The 16,307-nt window shown below is 41.0% G+C and overlaps 1 protein-coding gene across 1 annotated transcript in view; it reads left to right on the forward strand.

Annotated features, from left to right (window-relative positions):
* The window catches only part of SCN11A (sodium voltage-gated channel alpha subunit 11), a 94,372-nt gene that overhangs the window by 49,352 nt on the left and 28,713 nt on the right, over positions 1-16,307 (forward strand). The window contains exons 16-19 of the mRNA XM_053221653.1: positions 636-1,067; positions 11,089-11,202; positions 11,934-12,048; positions 14,039-14,193. Coding sequence (XP_053077628.1) covers positions 636-1,067; positions 11,089-11,202; positions 11,934-12,048; positions 14,039-14,193 — 816 coding nt within the window. The remainder of the gene's footprint in view (positions 1-635; positions 1,068-11,088; positions 11,203-11,933; positions 12,049-14,038; positions 14,194-16,307) is intronic.

Here is a 16,307-nt window from a genome sequence, read left to right on the forward strand (position 1 = left end):
GCTTGAGGAGGTAAAGATGATGAATGGGAGGGTGTGTAAGTGTCAGCAAAAAAACCCCAAGTAGGAAGCTGATGAGATGATCTGAATTTAAATTGATCCAAGCTTCAACAGAAGAGTCGCAGATTCGATTCCAACCCCTCCGGCTCAGTCCCAATACTTTGTTGTGGTTCAGGCAATAGGACCTAAAAAGCCTGCCCAAAGCACATCCTCTCTCAAACTGTACCAACAGGAGAGGACTCCACAGCAGTATGAGACATCAGACCCATATCCCTGTGGGCAATTCCAGGAAAACCAAAGCCAGGATTCGACGGATCCCCAAGGAATATACATGGCCACACAGCTCTGCTTTACCATGGCCAGGGTTTACAACATCTGTTGCTTGTATGTAGACAAGCCAGACTTGGGCTGTTTGCACCATTTCCCTTCCGTTTTTCTTTTACCTTGCTCTCTTCCTCAATTTTTCTCCTCTTATTCATTTTATAGGTAAACTTTCTTAGAAGCCAGAAGGACGTAGAACTCTCATTTGAGTTAGTTTTGGGTCTTGGGGGAGAAGTTGCTCCGGAAACCTACTGTATCTTCCCGTCTGCTAAGCTTCCTATTCCCCTTGTGTCTCCCCTCCCCCTGCCCCACCCCAGGTACTCAACCTCTTCATTGCCTTGCTGCTCAATTCCTTCAGTAATGAGGAGAGGGATGGAAGCTTGGATGGAGAGGCCAAAAAAACCAAAGTCCAGTTAGCCCTGGATCGGTTCCACCGGGCTTTTTGCTTTGTAATCCATACTCTTGCGCGTTTTTGTCACACGTGGTGCAGGAGGCAAACGTTACCGCAGCAAAAAGAGGTGTCGGGAGGCCCTCCTGCCAAAAGCAAAGACATCATTCCACTGGTCGCAGGGGTGAAAAGGGGCTCGGAGACCTGGGAGGAGTTCGGTGTAGTCACGTCTGCACCAAAGACCTTGAGTGTAGAGCATGACCGGACTTGGTTGGCCCCACTTGCAGAGGAAGAGGATGATTTTGAATCTTCTGGCAAAATCAGTGCACAGTGCGTTGCACCCCCTGAGGCTGGCAAACAGGTACGAAGCTTCATACGTAGACGTAGAGGTCACATGAAGGGAGAGCTGCCATGGGGCACTGGTGGCCCGCCCTGTTCTGAGCGCCATGCAGTATTTGCGTGCACATCCTAGTGCCGGTTCGAATCGTGCTCCCGCACGTACGGAGGTGGAGAGATGGCAGAGGAGTCCAGGGGGGAGCGAGATCAGAGTGGGCCAGGGTGACAGGGGAATCAAGTGACTGCGGTTGAGCCCTGAAAGAAGCGTAGCGTTTGGATTAGCTGAAAGGTGGGAAGTGAACTGAACAGCACAGAGAAGGAGATGGTGGTGAGAACAAAGTCTCTGAACGGACCAGTAGGCGAGAAGTGGTGGGAGATAAGCGCCCTAAATAAACAACTACAGGCTTCATTCTGGATGCAGCTGGGCTGTCTCAATATTCCTGAGTTTTCCACAGTGGTTGTAGCATATTGCATTCCCATTAGCAATCATTGTAATCATTCTAACGGGTTTGTGGCGGTATCTCATTGTGGTTTCAAGTTTCATGTCACTGATAAATAATGATACTGCATAATATATCTTCGTTGGTAAAGTATCTATTGTCCATCTTTATTTCTTATTATTGAGTTGTAAGAGTCGATTACATATTTGGATACAAGTCCTTTGATAGGTATAACACTGCACAAATTTTCTAACTGCCTGTGGTTCATCTTTTATTTTCTTCCCGGTATCTTCCAGTGAGCAGAAATTTTTAATTTTGGTGAAGTATCACTCATCAATATTATTCCTATGGTCCGTGGGTTTTCATTCCATTCTAAGAAATCTTTGTATAACCCAAAACTGGACATATTTTCCCGTATGTTTGCTTTGAGAATTTTACAGGTTTAACTCTCAGGTTCAGGTCTATGATCCATTTCAACTTAATTCTTGTGTATGATATGAGTTGAGTCATTTTTTCCTGTATATATGAGTGATTATAGTACCGTATTTTGAAAAGACTGTTCTTATCCCACTGAATCAACTTGGTATCTTTGTCAAAAATCAAATTGGCTCTATCTGTTAATATTTTTACGTTATTGTAAATGTAATTTTCAAAATTTTAGTTTCTGAATGTTCGGTATTAGCACATGGATATAAATAGGCTTTTGTGTTTTGACTTTGTATCTATCCTGCAGTGTTGGTAAACTGACTTATTAATTCCAATAGCTTTTTTGTAGTTTCCTTAGGATTTTCTAGGCATATAAGTATTTCATCTGTAAATAAAAACTTCTTTTTTTTTTTTTTTTATGTGGGCTTTTTTTTTCTTGCCTTATTCCATTGGTTAGAACCTTTGGTATAATGTTGAATAGGAATCATGGGAATGTATTCCTTGCCTTGCTCCTGGTCTTAGTTAGAAACATAAAGTCTTTTGCCATTAAGTAAGATCTTAGTGGAGGAAGTTCCCTTCATTCCATTTGCCAGGAAGTTTTATTTTTTTTTAAATTATGAATGTATATCGATTTTTCTGAAATACTTTTCCTATATTTATTGGGATAATCATTTTTAACATTTATTTTGGATGCTAAATCACTTAGGCATTTCTTGGATTATCCCTATTCGGGCATGGTATATTATTATCCTCTTATGTATATTTGCATCCAACTGGCTAGTATTTTGTTAAAGATTTTGCATCCCTAGGTTTTCCCCTTATAATGTGTCTGCCTGGTTTTGGTATCAGGTTAACATGGGCCTCCTTATACTATGATTACCACCATAGTATTAGCTAACACCTCTGTCATGTCACATAATTATTTCTTTATTGTGGTAAGAATATTTAAGGTTTACTCTCTTAGCAACTTTCAAGTATATACCATAGTATTATTAATTATAATCACAACACTGTACATTATATCCTTATTCATCTTCTAACTGAAAGTTTGTATTTTGGGACCAACAGCTACCCACTCCCCCCAACCCCCACCCCCTAGCCCCTGTTAACTACCATTCCGTTCTCTGTCTCTGCAAATTTGGCTTTTTTAGATTTCACACATAAGTGATACCGTGCTGTATTTGTCTTTCTCTGACTTGTTTCACTTGAGCTTGATGTCCTGGGGTCCATCCAAATATTATCAGTTATAATTGAGGCTAGAACATTGTGTGTATTGTTTCAAATATTCTGTTCTTTTCTCTCTTCTCCTTCTGGTATTCCCATTACATGTATGTTTCACCTATGTAGGTGCCCCACAGGTCTTAAGGATTCTGTTCCTTTTTTTCCCCGTATTTGTTCTCTTTGTCTTTCAGGTTTGGAGATGTTTACTGAGATAGCCTCAAGCTCAGAGATCCTTTCCTCAGCTGTATCCAGTCTACTAATAGGCCCATCAGTGACATTCTTTATTTCTATTACAATGTGTTAGATCTCTAGCATTTTTTAAATCCTTTCTTAGAATTTTCATCTCTCTTGCTCAATTTGCCTGTGTGTTCTTGCATGCTGTCTACTCTGTCCATTAGAGCCCCGAGTATTTTAATCATAGCTGTTTTAAATTCCTGGTCTGACAATTCCAACAACACTGCCATATTGAGACTGGTTCTGATGCTTGCCTGTCTCTTCAGCCTATATTTTTTGCCTTCTAGTCTGCCTTCTATTTTTTCTTCAGAATCAGACATGATGTGCTGGGTAGATGGAAATGCTCTAAATGGGCCTTTATCAATGTGTTGGTGAGGTTTGAGGGGAATGAAGAAGCTCTGTGGTCCTATGATTAGATCTCAGTCTTTTAGTGAGCCTGTGCTTCTGGACCGTGAACAGTGCTTCTCAGTGTGGCTAGCGTGAGCTAGAGTCGGGTATTTCCCACCCCGGGGTAAGTTAGGTCCTGATAAAACCCCAGCAGGTTAGGCTCTGGTTAGTTTCTCTTGAGGGAAGGGCTTGTTAAGAATAGAATTCTCTAGCATGTTTCAAAATGGTTCCTTTTACTCTCCCCCTGCTGGAAGCAAGTGTGGATTTTTCTCCTACATTTACTGTGAGAACCTGGTAGAGCCCTAAGAGTTAAAACTCACAAATGTGTGGGGGCCTCTGTTGACTGGGTCCCCTAGGACTTTTATCTCTTAGACTTGGCCACACTGAGCCTCCAGCAGTTTGTCAATTACAGTTTAGGTTTCCCTCCTTGGGGACTGATTCCCACGGAGGATTTTGCTCCTGGGCTTCCTCTTTGGTAAATTGTGATTCTCTGTATTATCCTGTCTTTCTCTCCAATTTGGGGGACAATAATTTGCCCTGGACTTATTTCTCTTATGGCTCTAAGAAGAGTTATTGGTTTTCCAGTTCGTTTAGCTTTTCACATGTTAGGATGGAGTGGAGACTTCCATGCCTTCTTACATGTCAGACCAGAAACTGGAAGAGAGAGAGAGAGACAGAGCATGAACAGGGGAGGAGCAGAGAGAGAGAGGGAGACAGAGAATCTGAAGCAGGCTCCAGGCTCTGAGCTGTCAGCACAGAGCCTGATGTGGGGCTCAAACTCACAAACCCTGAGATCATGACCTGAGCGGAAGTCACTTAACCGACTGAGCCACCCTCCGTGAGAAGTTTTTAAATTACAAATTAAATCTGTTTACTTTGTTATAGGAATTACAGGGATGTTCTGATTTTCTGTTTCTTCTTGTGGCTGTTTTGGTAGTTTTTGTATTTCTAGGAATATGTCCTTTTTTTGAAGTTATCTGATTTGTTAACATATAGTTAATCATAATATTTCCTTGGAATCCTTTTGGTTTCTGTAAGGTTGATAGCAATGTCCCCCCTTGTTCCTGATTTTAGCAATTTGATCTTTCATTTTCTCTTGGCCAGTCTTATTAAAGTTTTGTCAATTTTGTTGATCTTTTAAAATAATCAACGTTTGATTTTGTTGATTATATCTATTATTTTCTGAATCTCTGCTCAAATACTTACTGTATGCTTATGTATGCTTGTTTTGAGTTAGTTTTCTCTTCCTCTCCCAGTGCCTTAAGGTGGAAGGTTAGGTTATTGATTTGAGATGTTTTTTAATTGTAGGTATCTATAGCTATAAATTTCCCTCTAAGTGCTACGTTAGCTATATGTATCCAACAATGTATTTTGGCATATAATATTTTTATTTCCATTGATCTTAAAGTCTTTTATACTTCAAGCCTTAAAGTCTAATATCTTTTGTGATTTTTTATTTGACTACAAGTCAAATTGGTTGTTTAGGAATGTTTTGTTTAATTTCCACATAGTTGTGATTTTTCAAGTGTCTTTTTGTTCTTCCAATTTTATTTCATTATGATCGGAGAACACAGTCTGTACAATTTCAATACATTTAAATTTATTGACGATTGTTTTATGGCCTAGCATATTGTCTATCCTGGAAGTGTTCCGTGTGCATGGGAGAAGAATGTATATTCTGCTGTTTGGAGTTGAGGATTCCACAGGTGTCTTTTCAGTATAATTGATAGATCAGGTTGTTCGAGTCTTCTATTTCTATCTTCTACTTAGTTGTTATATTCATTTTTGAAAATGGGTTATTGACGTCTCCAACTATTATTATTGAAGTGTCTATTTCTCCCTTCAATTCTGTCAGTTTTTGCCTCATATATTTTGTGGCTCCTCTGTTAGGTGCATACATGTTTATAAATGTTATATCTTTCTGATATAGTGATTTGTAGTCATTATAAAATGTCCCTCTTTATCTCTAGTAAATTTTTTTGTTTCAAAGTCTGTTTTGTATGATATTAATATAGTTATTACAGCTTTATTCTGGCTTCTGCTTGTATGATAGCTTTTTCCATCCTTTTACTTTCAAACTGTTTGTATCTTTGAATCTAAAATGTCTCTTCTGTAGACAGTACATAATTGGATCTTGTTTTCTTATCCAGTCTAACATTTTCTACCTTTTTATTAGATTGTTTGACCCATTCACATTTAATATTATTATTGATCTAGTTTGTCTACTAATATTTTACTTTTTGTTTTTATAAGTTCCATGTGTTTTTATTCCTCTTTTCCTCCTTTATTGCCTTATTTTGCATTATTTAAGTATTTTCTAGTATAACATCTTCATTCCTTTAACGACTTTCACATCATTTTTTGAGTTACTTCCTTATTGATTGCTCTAGGAGCTGCCACATACATGTAACTTCTTCAGAATTGATGTCTGATAAGTTAACTTAGTTCTAATGAGATACAGAAACATTACTCATGTGTAGCTCTGTTCCCTCTCCCACATTTTTGTACTATTTTTATTATACATATTGCATTCATATATGTTAAAAACACAACAATACACTTTTATCGTTGCTTTATATAATTATATGTTTACTAGTGAAGCTGAGAAAAGAAGGAAAACAAGTATCTATTTATAAAGTTTATTAATTTTCTCATCTATCATTTCTAGCTCTCTTCATTTGTTTCTGTGAATGTGAGTTACCTTCAGGTGTCATATCCTTACTACAATAAAACTTTGCTCCTGGTTGCCTCTTTGGTATTATTATTCTCACATATATTTTATTTTTATACGTTACATGTCCAAAAATACGTTAATTTTAAACTGTTTCAGATGATTTCTTTGGAAATCAGAAGGGAAGAAAAGAAATATGCATTTTTCTCATCTTTTATAATTACAGACTTACCTTTACCTCCGCTCTTTGCTCTCTTGTGTGCACTTTTACTATCATTTAGGATCACTTACTTTCAGCCTGAAAGATCTTTTTCAGCATTTTTTTGTAAGGTGGGTCAGCTAGCCAAGAATTTCCTTTTTGTTAATCTGGGAATGTCTTTATTTCACCTTCATTTTTGAAAGATAGTTTTGCTGGATAATAAAATCTTGGTTCACATTTGCTTTTTAATTTCAGCACTCATGGCATATCATTCCACTGCTTTCTAGTCTCCATTGTTTCTAATAAGAAGTCAGCTGTTAATTTTGTTGGAATCCCATGGTACATGATGAATGGCTTCTTTCTTGCTATTTTCAATATTTCCTCTGTCCTTGGCTTTCAGCATTTTTACTATGGTATATCTATGTTTGGATCCCTTTGTGTTTATCCTATTTTGAGTTTTCTGAGCTTCTTAAAGGTGTCGATTAATATTTTTGGTCAAAATTGGGAAGTCTTCAGCCATTATTCTGCTCCTTTTTCTCTCTCCTTTCTTTGTGGTTGGTGTGCTTAATAGTGTCCTACATTCCTCTGAGTTTCCTTTAGGTTTTCTCTCTTCTTTCTTTCCTGTGCTCTTTGGATTGTACAATCTGTCCTGATCCCTCTTCAAGTCCACTGATTCTTTCTTCTGCCAGTTCAGATGTACTGTTGCTCAACTTAGTGAGTTTTTCATTTCCGTTATTACACATTTCAACTCTAGAATTTTTATTGTTTTTTAAAAAATATTTTTTTTAAGGTTTATTCATTTTTGAGAGACAGAGAGAGACAGAGCATGAGCAGGGAAGGGGAAGAGAGAGAGGGAGACCCAGAATCTGAAGCAGGCTCCAGGCTCTGAGCTGTCAGCACAGAGCCCGATGCGGGGCTCGACCTCACAAACCGTGAGATCATGACCTGAGCCGAAGTCGGACGCTCAACCGACTGAGCCACCCAGGCGCCCCGAATTTTTATTGTTTTTTAAATAACTTTTCTCACTTCATTGATAATCTGTATTTGATTATACATTGTTATCATAGCATCCCTTATTTATTAAATATTGTTAAAAATTCTTTGAACATATTTATACTCACTGTTTTGTATTCTTTGTTTATTAACTCTGGCATCCAGGCCCTCTCACAGGCAGTATATGTTGTCCTCTTTCTTCCTATGTATGGGTCATACTTTCCTGGGCTTTTTCCCATGTTTTATAATTTCTGTTTAAAACTGTTTAAAACATTTTAATATGTTGTAGCGGACCTGGAACTTATTCCCTTTTCTCCTCTCTGGGGATTCTTTGGTGACTTGGCTAGACTATTCTAGTGAAATCTATTCCCTCCTTTTCCTACCTCCCCTCACCGCACACACACACACAAATGTGAAGTCTTTGGTGCCACTTTGGAGGGCACATCCTTGGGTTTGCTGGCCGTCACTGCAGGATGACAGTTATTTTAGTAGGTCTCTCTTTGACTGTCTCTTTCCAAGATCTCTCTGTTACTCTGTCTGCCATATATGGCGTCACACCCAGATTTTAGGCTCAACTAATTGCTGGCTTAATTGCTCTATTGTTTTTGACGATACCACAGGGCATTGATTGCTCCGCAGTCTGACCTAATTAAATTCAGGTAGGGTTTACTTATTAGGCCAGTCTTGGAGATTTGTTCTGACCCCAGGGAGATTCTTCTCCTCCTCTTCCTCCTCCTCCTCCTCCTCCTCCTTCTTTAAAAAAATATTTATTTATTTATTTATTTATTTATTTATTTATTTATTGGAGGCACGCAAGCCGGGGAGGGGCAGAGAGAAGGGGACAGAGGATCCAAAGTGGGATCTGAGCTGACAGACTGACAGCAGTGAACCCAGTGTGGGGCTCAAACTCACAAACTGCGAGATCATGACCTGAGCCGAGGTCAGATGTTCAACTGACTGAGCCACTCAGGTCCCTCCCCTCCGCCCCCAACCCAGGGAGATTCTTCTCAGTTGTCTCTTTCCTCGGTTCTCTGTGGTGAACTTGCTGACCTGTGGTTTAGTTTGTTGCTTTTTTTAAATTTATTTTTTTATTTTTTAAGACCTACATCCAAATTAGAGTTTGTTGCTTTTAATGAAGAGCCACCAGTCTCTTCTTACTTGCTTACCGTCAAAATCTCCGTTGTTTTCAAGAATACCCTTAGGCTTGGACTCCCTCACATTGTGTCAGATAAAGTCGATTCTTTTGTGGAGAGCTTCAAAGTTCTTGTTTCTTATGGAATGCCTCCTTCCATAGACAAAAGCCCTTAGCTACTAATGCAAGTGCTTGGAGGGGCAGTGGTCTCACATCTTCTCAGCTTCCGTCTTTGTAAAAAGAGGGAACCTCTTCCCTACAAACTAGCTGGCGTGAGGCTTATCAGGATTCCAGTATTATCAAGCTGGGGAGCCTGGAATAGTCTCTGTCCTAGGAGACTGGTTTGAAAAAGAGAGCCCAAATTCTTGGCCACATTCACCAGGAACGTGGCCTCGTCAACTCCGCATTGGAGAGGATAAGAAAAGCTAGTGATCTCCACCTCCTGATAAGATACATATCCCTTCCTTGGGGGCTGAGGATAGAGGGAACCTCATCTTTGTCACAGCTGCCTCAAGTAAGGCTTCCATCAAACTGAGCTTGAAGGTGAGAGGGAGAGGGAACTCATGGCTCGATTGCCATGGACTCCTGCTGCAGTTCCTGAATTCTGAAGATTTTTTTGAATAAATGTTTCTTCCTTTGCTGTATGCCCTTAGGACAATTTCCAGAGACTCTAAGTGATTTCTTAAAAATATTTTTCCCCACTTAGGCTCATTTCTCTGGAGAACATGTCCACAGAACTCCTTACATTGCCATTCAGGAAGTGAAACTCTGTATACTTTTGATTAAATCCTAAACTTACTCATTTTGATGACACTTCCAGATTACTATATGATTTTGTTTTTTTCTCAAGTAGATCCACCTCCTAGTAGTTAATTTACAGGGCTACTGATTTGTTTGTCTCCTCCTGTATTTCGGAGTCTTCGTTTAAAATTTCATCTTTAGTGAGAGGATCTGTCACTCCCTCTGCAGTCTAAGTTCTGTGATGTCTTTAATAGATACTTCTGGGGCAACCAGCGCAGAACCAAGTCTTAAATTGCCAACCTGAGATTCTTGTCTAATAGTGACACTAGGCGTATTTCAGATCCAGTAGGTACCTTTACTCAGGTCTTATTGCTGAGGCCTTCCTTCCTTCTGCCTCCCTAGATAGGCAGCTGTGTATAATTGTAATTCCAAGCTTTGACAACTTGTTTTGGCCTTCTCTCTTAAGTGCAAGAACTTCAACCCAGTCCCCAGTTTCAAGCTGTGGACATAGCTGTGGTTCCCTTCCTCATATGGGGCACTTTTAGTTATCATTCTCTGCTACACACTTTAATTTTTTTTTAATGTTTATTTATGACTGAGAGACAGAGAGAGACAGAGCATGAGCGTTGGAGTGGAAGAGAGAGGAGGAGACGCAGAATCTGAAGCAGGCTCCAGGCTCCCGAGCTGTCAGCACAGAGCCCGACGCGGGGCTTGAACTCACAAAGCATGAGATCATGTCCTGAGCCGAAGTCAGACACCCAACCGACTGAATCCCCCCAGGAGCCCCTCTCTGCTACACACTTTAAATTGTTACTACATATTTCTGTTCTGTGTCTGGTCCATAGATACATTTACCTGTGTTTCGTGTGTGTGTGTGTGTGTGTGTGTGTGTGTGTGTGTGTGTGTAATGTGTCCATGCATGTGTTCGAATGGGAGAAGTGTTCTTAAATTATGACCTTAGAGTGTCAGAGTCACAGGAATATTTACATACAACGTGACATCCTTCTTGATTATACCTGCAGGTGTAATCACATATACCTGCATGACTTTGTACATCTTTCTTGAATATACCCGCAGGTTGTCACACAAAATTTACTTTGTATTTTTCTGTAGTAATACATCTTCATTTGTCTCTTTATGCCCTTTTCTATTTCACTAAGCCAACCCTCTGTACCCCAAAGAATAAAAAAAAATTATTTTCCAAATTATTCTTCTAACATTTTTTACTCATCTATTTTTATATTAGTACATCAAATCATTGTGGATTTTATTTTTACTGCATTCTGTATTATATTATTTGTTTCAGGGATAATTATACCAGTACCACTTTTTAAATAATTTATTATTTAGCCATTCCCTTCTGAATTATTTGGTGAATTTTGTACCAAAACCATATAGTTTTGCTTAAATGACTTTTGGGTAAGTTTCATTACCTGTTTCTTATGGTAGCTTTCCCAGAATTATTTTGTGTGGAGTTTCTCCAGGAGAGTTTTAAAAAGTGAAAAGAAAAGGAGTAAAATGTCATAATTCAAAGTTGTTTTATCTCAAGTGAGCTGTCCAGGAGGAATATTAATTGTACTTAATTGGCCTCCTCTGTGTCAGGCCTATGAACTCCCTCAGGAGACCAAGACGTCTACCAGCCCAGGAGCTCAAAGTGTGGAAATTGATGTGTTCTCTGAAGGTGACATTTATCTGTCAGCACAGAACCCCCGAAAGGTAATTTTCCCAGGGTGCTCCCAAGAGGAACCTGTGGCTTATCCATACACATTCTCCAAGACAGTCACTATGGCTATCAAGACTAATGCGGAACCAATTGCCAGAGTCCGATCTTAAGCAAAGGTGTAGGCCAGGGTTTCTTAACCTCTCCACTAAGACATTTGGGGCATGATAATTCCTCATGGTGGTAGGTTCTTCTGTCTACTGTAGGATGTTTGGCAACATTCGTGGCATCTACCCACTAGATGCAAATAGTATCCCCCAGTTGTGAAATCAAAAGTGTCTCTAGACATTGTCAAAATGTATCCTGGAAGACAAAAATCAATGAGAGCCACTAACATAGGCCTACTCTTCTAGGGATTGAGAGAGCTGAAAATTAGTCTCAGTAAAGTAGCCTTCACCTCATCACCCAGCTTCCCTATTTGGAGTTAGGTAGTGTATCAGAGATATGATTTGTAGCGGGGGGAAGGTTGAGACACTGTATCTTCATATACCTTGTCTTTTTTTCAGCCAGGGAGAGCAGTTAGGAAATTCTCTCCTAATGTCAGGGCTACTCAGAGCACTTTTTAAAAACACCCAATGAGAGGGACACTTTCTAGAAACCCCTATACCTGGAATCTTTGTCTAGCTAGCTTTATTCCTAAAATGTCACACACTAAGGTATCAGGTGCTACCATGGTGACAAACAGTCTTGGTAAATGATTCCCTTTTTCCTTTGTTCTCATGTGCAGAAGTCTGATACTACCAGTGTTTTCTCAGAATGTAGCACCATTGATCCACAGGATCCTTTCGCAAGGGTACCGGAAATGGTTCCCAAAAAAGAACCAGAGAGATGTTTTCCCAAAGGTAAGTGGCAGTATTCCTGCATCCAGTTCGCAGAACATTTGGAGGAAATTCTGTTATTCTTGGAAGCTCTGTAGATGCCTTCTTTCTACTTCTACTGGAGACAAAAGTGAAGAGAGGGCATCTATCAATTCTTGGGGCCATTATCAGATCCAGGCAAAGGAGATTTCAGGAAATTCTTGATTTAGGTGGGCTCAACTTATATAACCTAACAACTAGGGTAGAAACTCTAGAAAACTTTCCGAGAGAGCCCCCTGGGCCAATATGTCTTCCACTTTCTCTAACCCCCAGTACACCCATTGTCAGGACGTGGACGAGGTGGTAGAAAAGGGAACCTGACCAAGGTTGAATGGAGCCCTGCCATCCCTCAAGATTTTTCTCTGAAAGAAAGATAGCATTGTAGTTAGGACCTTTGGCTCTGGACCCAGACTGCCTGAGTTTAATTTTGGCCTCTCCACTTACTAGCTGTGTGACTTAATTTACTTAGCCACTCTGTGCCTCATTTATAAGATGGCTATAATACTAGTATCTACTGCAAAGGGTTATTGTTAGTATTAAATGAGTGAATGTAAATCACCTTCTAGAAGAGTATCTGGCATATAATAAGCAATCAATAAATGCAGTCTCTCCTGATTCCTTGAGTAGTTATAGTGGTTCGTTCCTATGTGCCTTTATTATTTCCTATATTCATGTGGGGAATTTATTTGTGTCTGTCTCTCTTGTGAGGTCCTTAAAAACATAGGCAGTGACTTAATATTGTATCTCTAGGGTGAGAATGGAATCTTTCCTAGATTATGGGCTCAACATAGATAGATAGATAGATAGATAGATAGATAGATAGATAGGGACTTAAGTGAATGAATGAATCTAAAAATTAAAAATTTCTCCATAAGTTCGACACTAGACCGGTCTCAGACAAGACACCAAGAATGGTTTGAAACATATTCCAGGTTGTTTGACGGCCCCCCAACTTCCCACGGGGTCAGAAGTCAGGCTAGGAATAGATCACCGTTCTCCTGACTTACATTTGGACTGGTCTTTGAGGTATGCACAGGTTGTCAGCAGTGGAGTTGGAGAAGAAAGGTTGGTTTCAAGAAGGGAGGGGTGGCATAAAAGAAGAAATAACCTTTCAGGGAGATTGACCTATTGGTGTTCTAAACAATGGAGGATGGCAGGGACAGACTGAGGAGACCTCACGGTTGCTTAGGAAGATGATGAGGAAGGGAGTGGAATGTTGTGATCACTGTGAAATTAGCATCCACAGGACTTGGAGGTTGGGCGGAGGAGACAAGGGGAGAAGGGTGACGTGATTCATGCCGAGGGCTCGTGTGTGTTGAAGGCAAATGTTCAGCTATGTGCAAGCACCTCGACAGTGGATCAGATTCTCCCCTGTGTGGTTTGGGTGGTTCACAGAGCCTGTGCCCCTGCTTACCTCATTCCCCTCAGTCCTTAGGACACAGCTTACTATTGCCAAAAGAAATTGCAGTATAACAAACAGCCATGCAGCCCCAGTGGCACACAAGAGTGAACGTGCATCTACATGATTCCGCTCATCTAGGCTGGTATCTCTGCTGATTTTGGCTGGCTTTATTCGTATGAGTGGTAATGACTGGGAGCCGGCCAACCTAGCCTGGGCTTACCTGGGCCATTTGGTTCTGTACCACATGTCCATCCTCCTTCTCCTGAAACCAGTGGGCTGGCCCAAATATTCCTTTCTTATGGAAATGGTCCTGGAGAGCAAGTGGACACATGCACGGCCTGTAAAGGCTGAAGCTCGGGCCTGGCATGTGTGACTTTCACTCTGCTCTATTGGCCAAATCAAGTCATATGGCCAAGCCCGGAACTGAGGGGTTGGAAAACGACTTCACCTCTTTCTTCAGTGGGAAAAACTGCAAAGGTAAGGGATAAGCATAAAGGCAGGGATGAAGAGTTAGGATTATTAATACAGTTCAAGGCAGGCACTAATGATAATGCTACTGCTTATTTCTTGCAGGCCTGGGTCACTGCTTCCCATGCTGTGCCATGGACAAGAGAAAGTCCCACTGGATCATTTGGTGGAACCTGCGGAAAACCTGCTACCAAATAGTGAAACACAGTTGGTTTGAGAGCTTTGTTATCTTTGTGATTCTGCTGAGCAGTGGGGCACTGGTAAATTATCACGGTCTTGTGGGGACATTGGGGATCAAGGCAGCTGGGCTACATTCTGACATGGGACTGTGAATGTGGGGAGACAAGGCAGAAGCAGGATCTCTGCTGCTGGGTCCCCTCAAGGGCAAGATTTTACCCAACTTCTAGAGTCATGCTCCAACTGGCAAGTCCCCAAGCCAAAGGCACTTTACCTGTGGGGAAGCGTGACTCAAATCAGCACTTTAAAGTGGCTACTGGAGCCTGCCCTTGACCCCAGGCCTGTCCCTCATTCTTGGAGAATTTCTAGACATTTTCACTGTATCCTACATATTTCTTCCTCTGGACAGCAATGTTTCTACCTCTCTTTTCTAGAAGAACATAGAGCTGCTCTCCAAAAGGTAAAACATTAAGAGCGAAAGGCTACAGGGACCAGATGAGGATATAATACGTTGTCTTGGTATTTTCCACCACTCCTGTTCCCTTGGGAGGAGAAACAAAGAGATACTGCTTTATGTACATGGCAGATCCTTCTAGACTGAGGTGTCAGGTGTGTCCCAGTGAGGTTTGGAAATAACTCCAAATCCATTGGCCTCCATAGCATATATCCTTCCTTCTCTCTCTCCTCACCTTTTGGTCCTTGCCTTCTCTTTGCCTCCCACCCTTGAGTGATAGTATCTTCTTCCTTACTACCTACATGTTTCTCTCTCTCTTTCCCTTCGTCCCCTTCTATCTTGTGTTTTCCCTTAAAATGGACAGAATATATAACTAAACTCTCTTACTATTTGGTATGTAAGTGAATGGAACCTTAGGTTCTCCCTTATTGATTTGGGGTCACAGAACATTAAGTCACTAGCCATTGGAAGGGACAAGGAAATGTCTTGCTTCATCACCACTGCTTTCCTGGCTAGTGCTTTACGTTTGTGTGATCTCCAGGTGAAAGCAGATGAGTGCACGCTGGGGCCCCCCAGACCCTATGATCAGCACCCATCTCCATTTATCTACTTGCAGTACAAATTATTTCTCAAGAAAAAAAAAAGTAAATTTTTCTAAACCGTATCAGAGAACTCTCTTACTTTTTGTTGCGAACCCTTGGTCTAGGATCCCCTGAAGTCTTCTGGGCTTACATTTTCACTGGCTATTTACCTTATTCAAGTAATAGGGCTCTTCATTTATTCCACAATGGTAATTGGTGTCTACCAAACCCTGTGTTACTCAGTGGGAAAGCACGGTGTTGTCAGAAGGCCAGGGAGACATGGTACCCTCCTTCTAGTTCTCATCTTTGTTATGTTAAGAGAAGTGTAGGTTGGACAAAGCAAGACTGAACACACAATGTTGAGGGTTATAGGAGAGGGACTCGGGTCTAGTTCCACTTAACGTATCTGCAGAGAAAGGAAGACAGGAAACATCTGGTCTCTTGCCACTGTCTGTGCTGTGTGGACCAGCAGCTTTAGTATCACTTGGAAACTTGTTAGAAATGCAGTCTTGGGCCCACCCCAGGCCCGCTGAAATCAGAACCTAGATGCTTCGGGACTCATTAGAGTTTGGGAAGCCCTGGTCTGGACAACTGTGTAATAATGGGAGCTTCCTGGACAAGCTTCCTGGACATTTCCTTAAATGTCCTCATTATAATGTGGGAGCCTCCAAAGCTCAGTTGCTAATATTGGCCTACTCTTCTGCAGAGCAAACAGATCTGCTGAGCCAGCTTGCTGCTCAGCTTCCAAAATGACAGAGGAACTGAGCTTCCACACCATTCCCATTTGTCTGTCTTTAAGAGGCAAACACACAGATAAGTCCCTGACTTCCAGGAGCAGGGAGTCTAGTAGGGAAGACAGATGGGGTCCAAGAATTATAGACCAGGACCATAGTGATACACTCAGAGAAGCAGTGGATGACATGGGGCCATGTAGAATGGGCATCTAACTCATTCTTGGTGGAAGAAGGACAGTTTCCTATGGAAAATATCAGCCAAAATGAGACTTCAAAAATGATGAGGAGATGACAGGGGACAAGAGGAAGTGGAGGGTCTTCTCCAGTCAAAGCCCACCTAGGAGTTGAAAGTCAGACTGTTTTATTCTTTTGCATTATTGTTCCCTAGGGCCATGGGGCCGTGGGCTTACCTTCGTACTCAACAGCAG

The sequence above is a fragment of the Acinonyx jubatus genome, chromosome C2 (genome assembly GCF_027475565.1).
Source record: "Acinonyx jubatus isolate Ajub_Pintada_27869175 chromosome C2, VMU_Ajub_asm_v1.0, whole genome shotgun sequence".
In the NCBI taxonomy this organism is placed as follows: Eukaryota; Metazoa; Chordata; class Mammalia; order Carnivora; family Felidae; genus Acinonyx; species Acinonyx jubatus.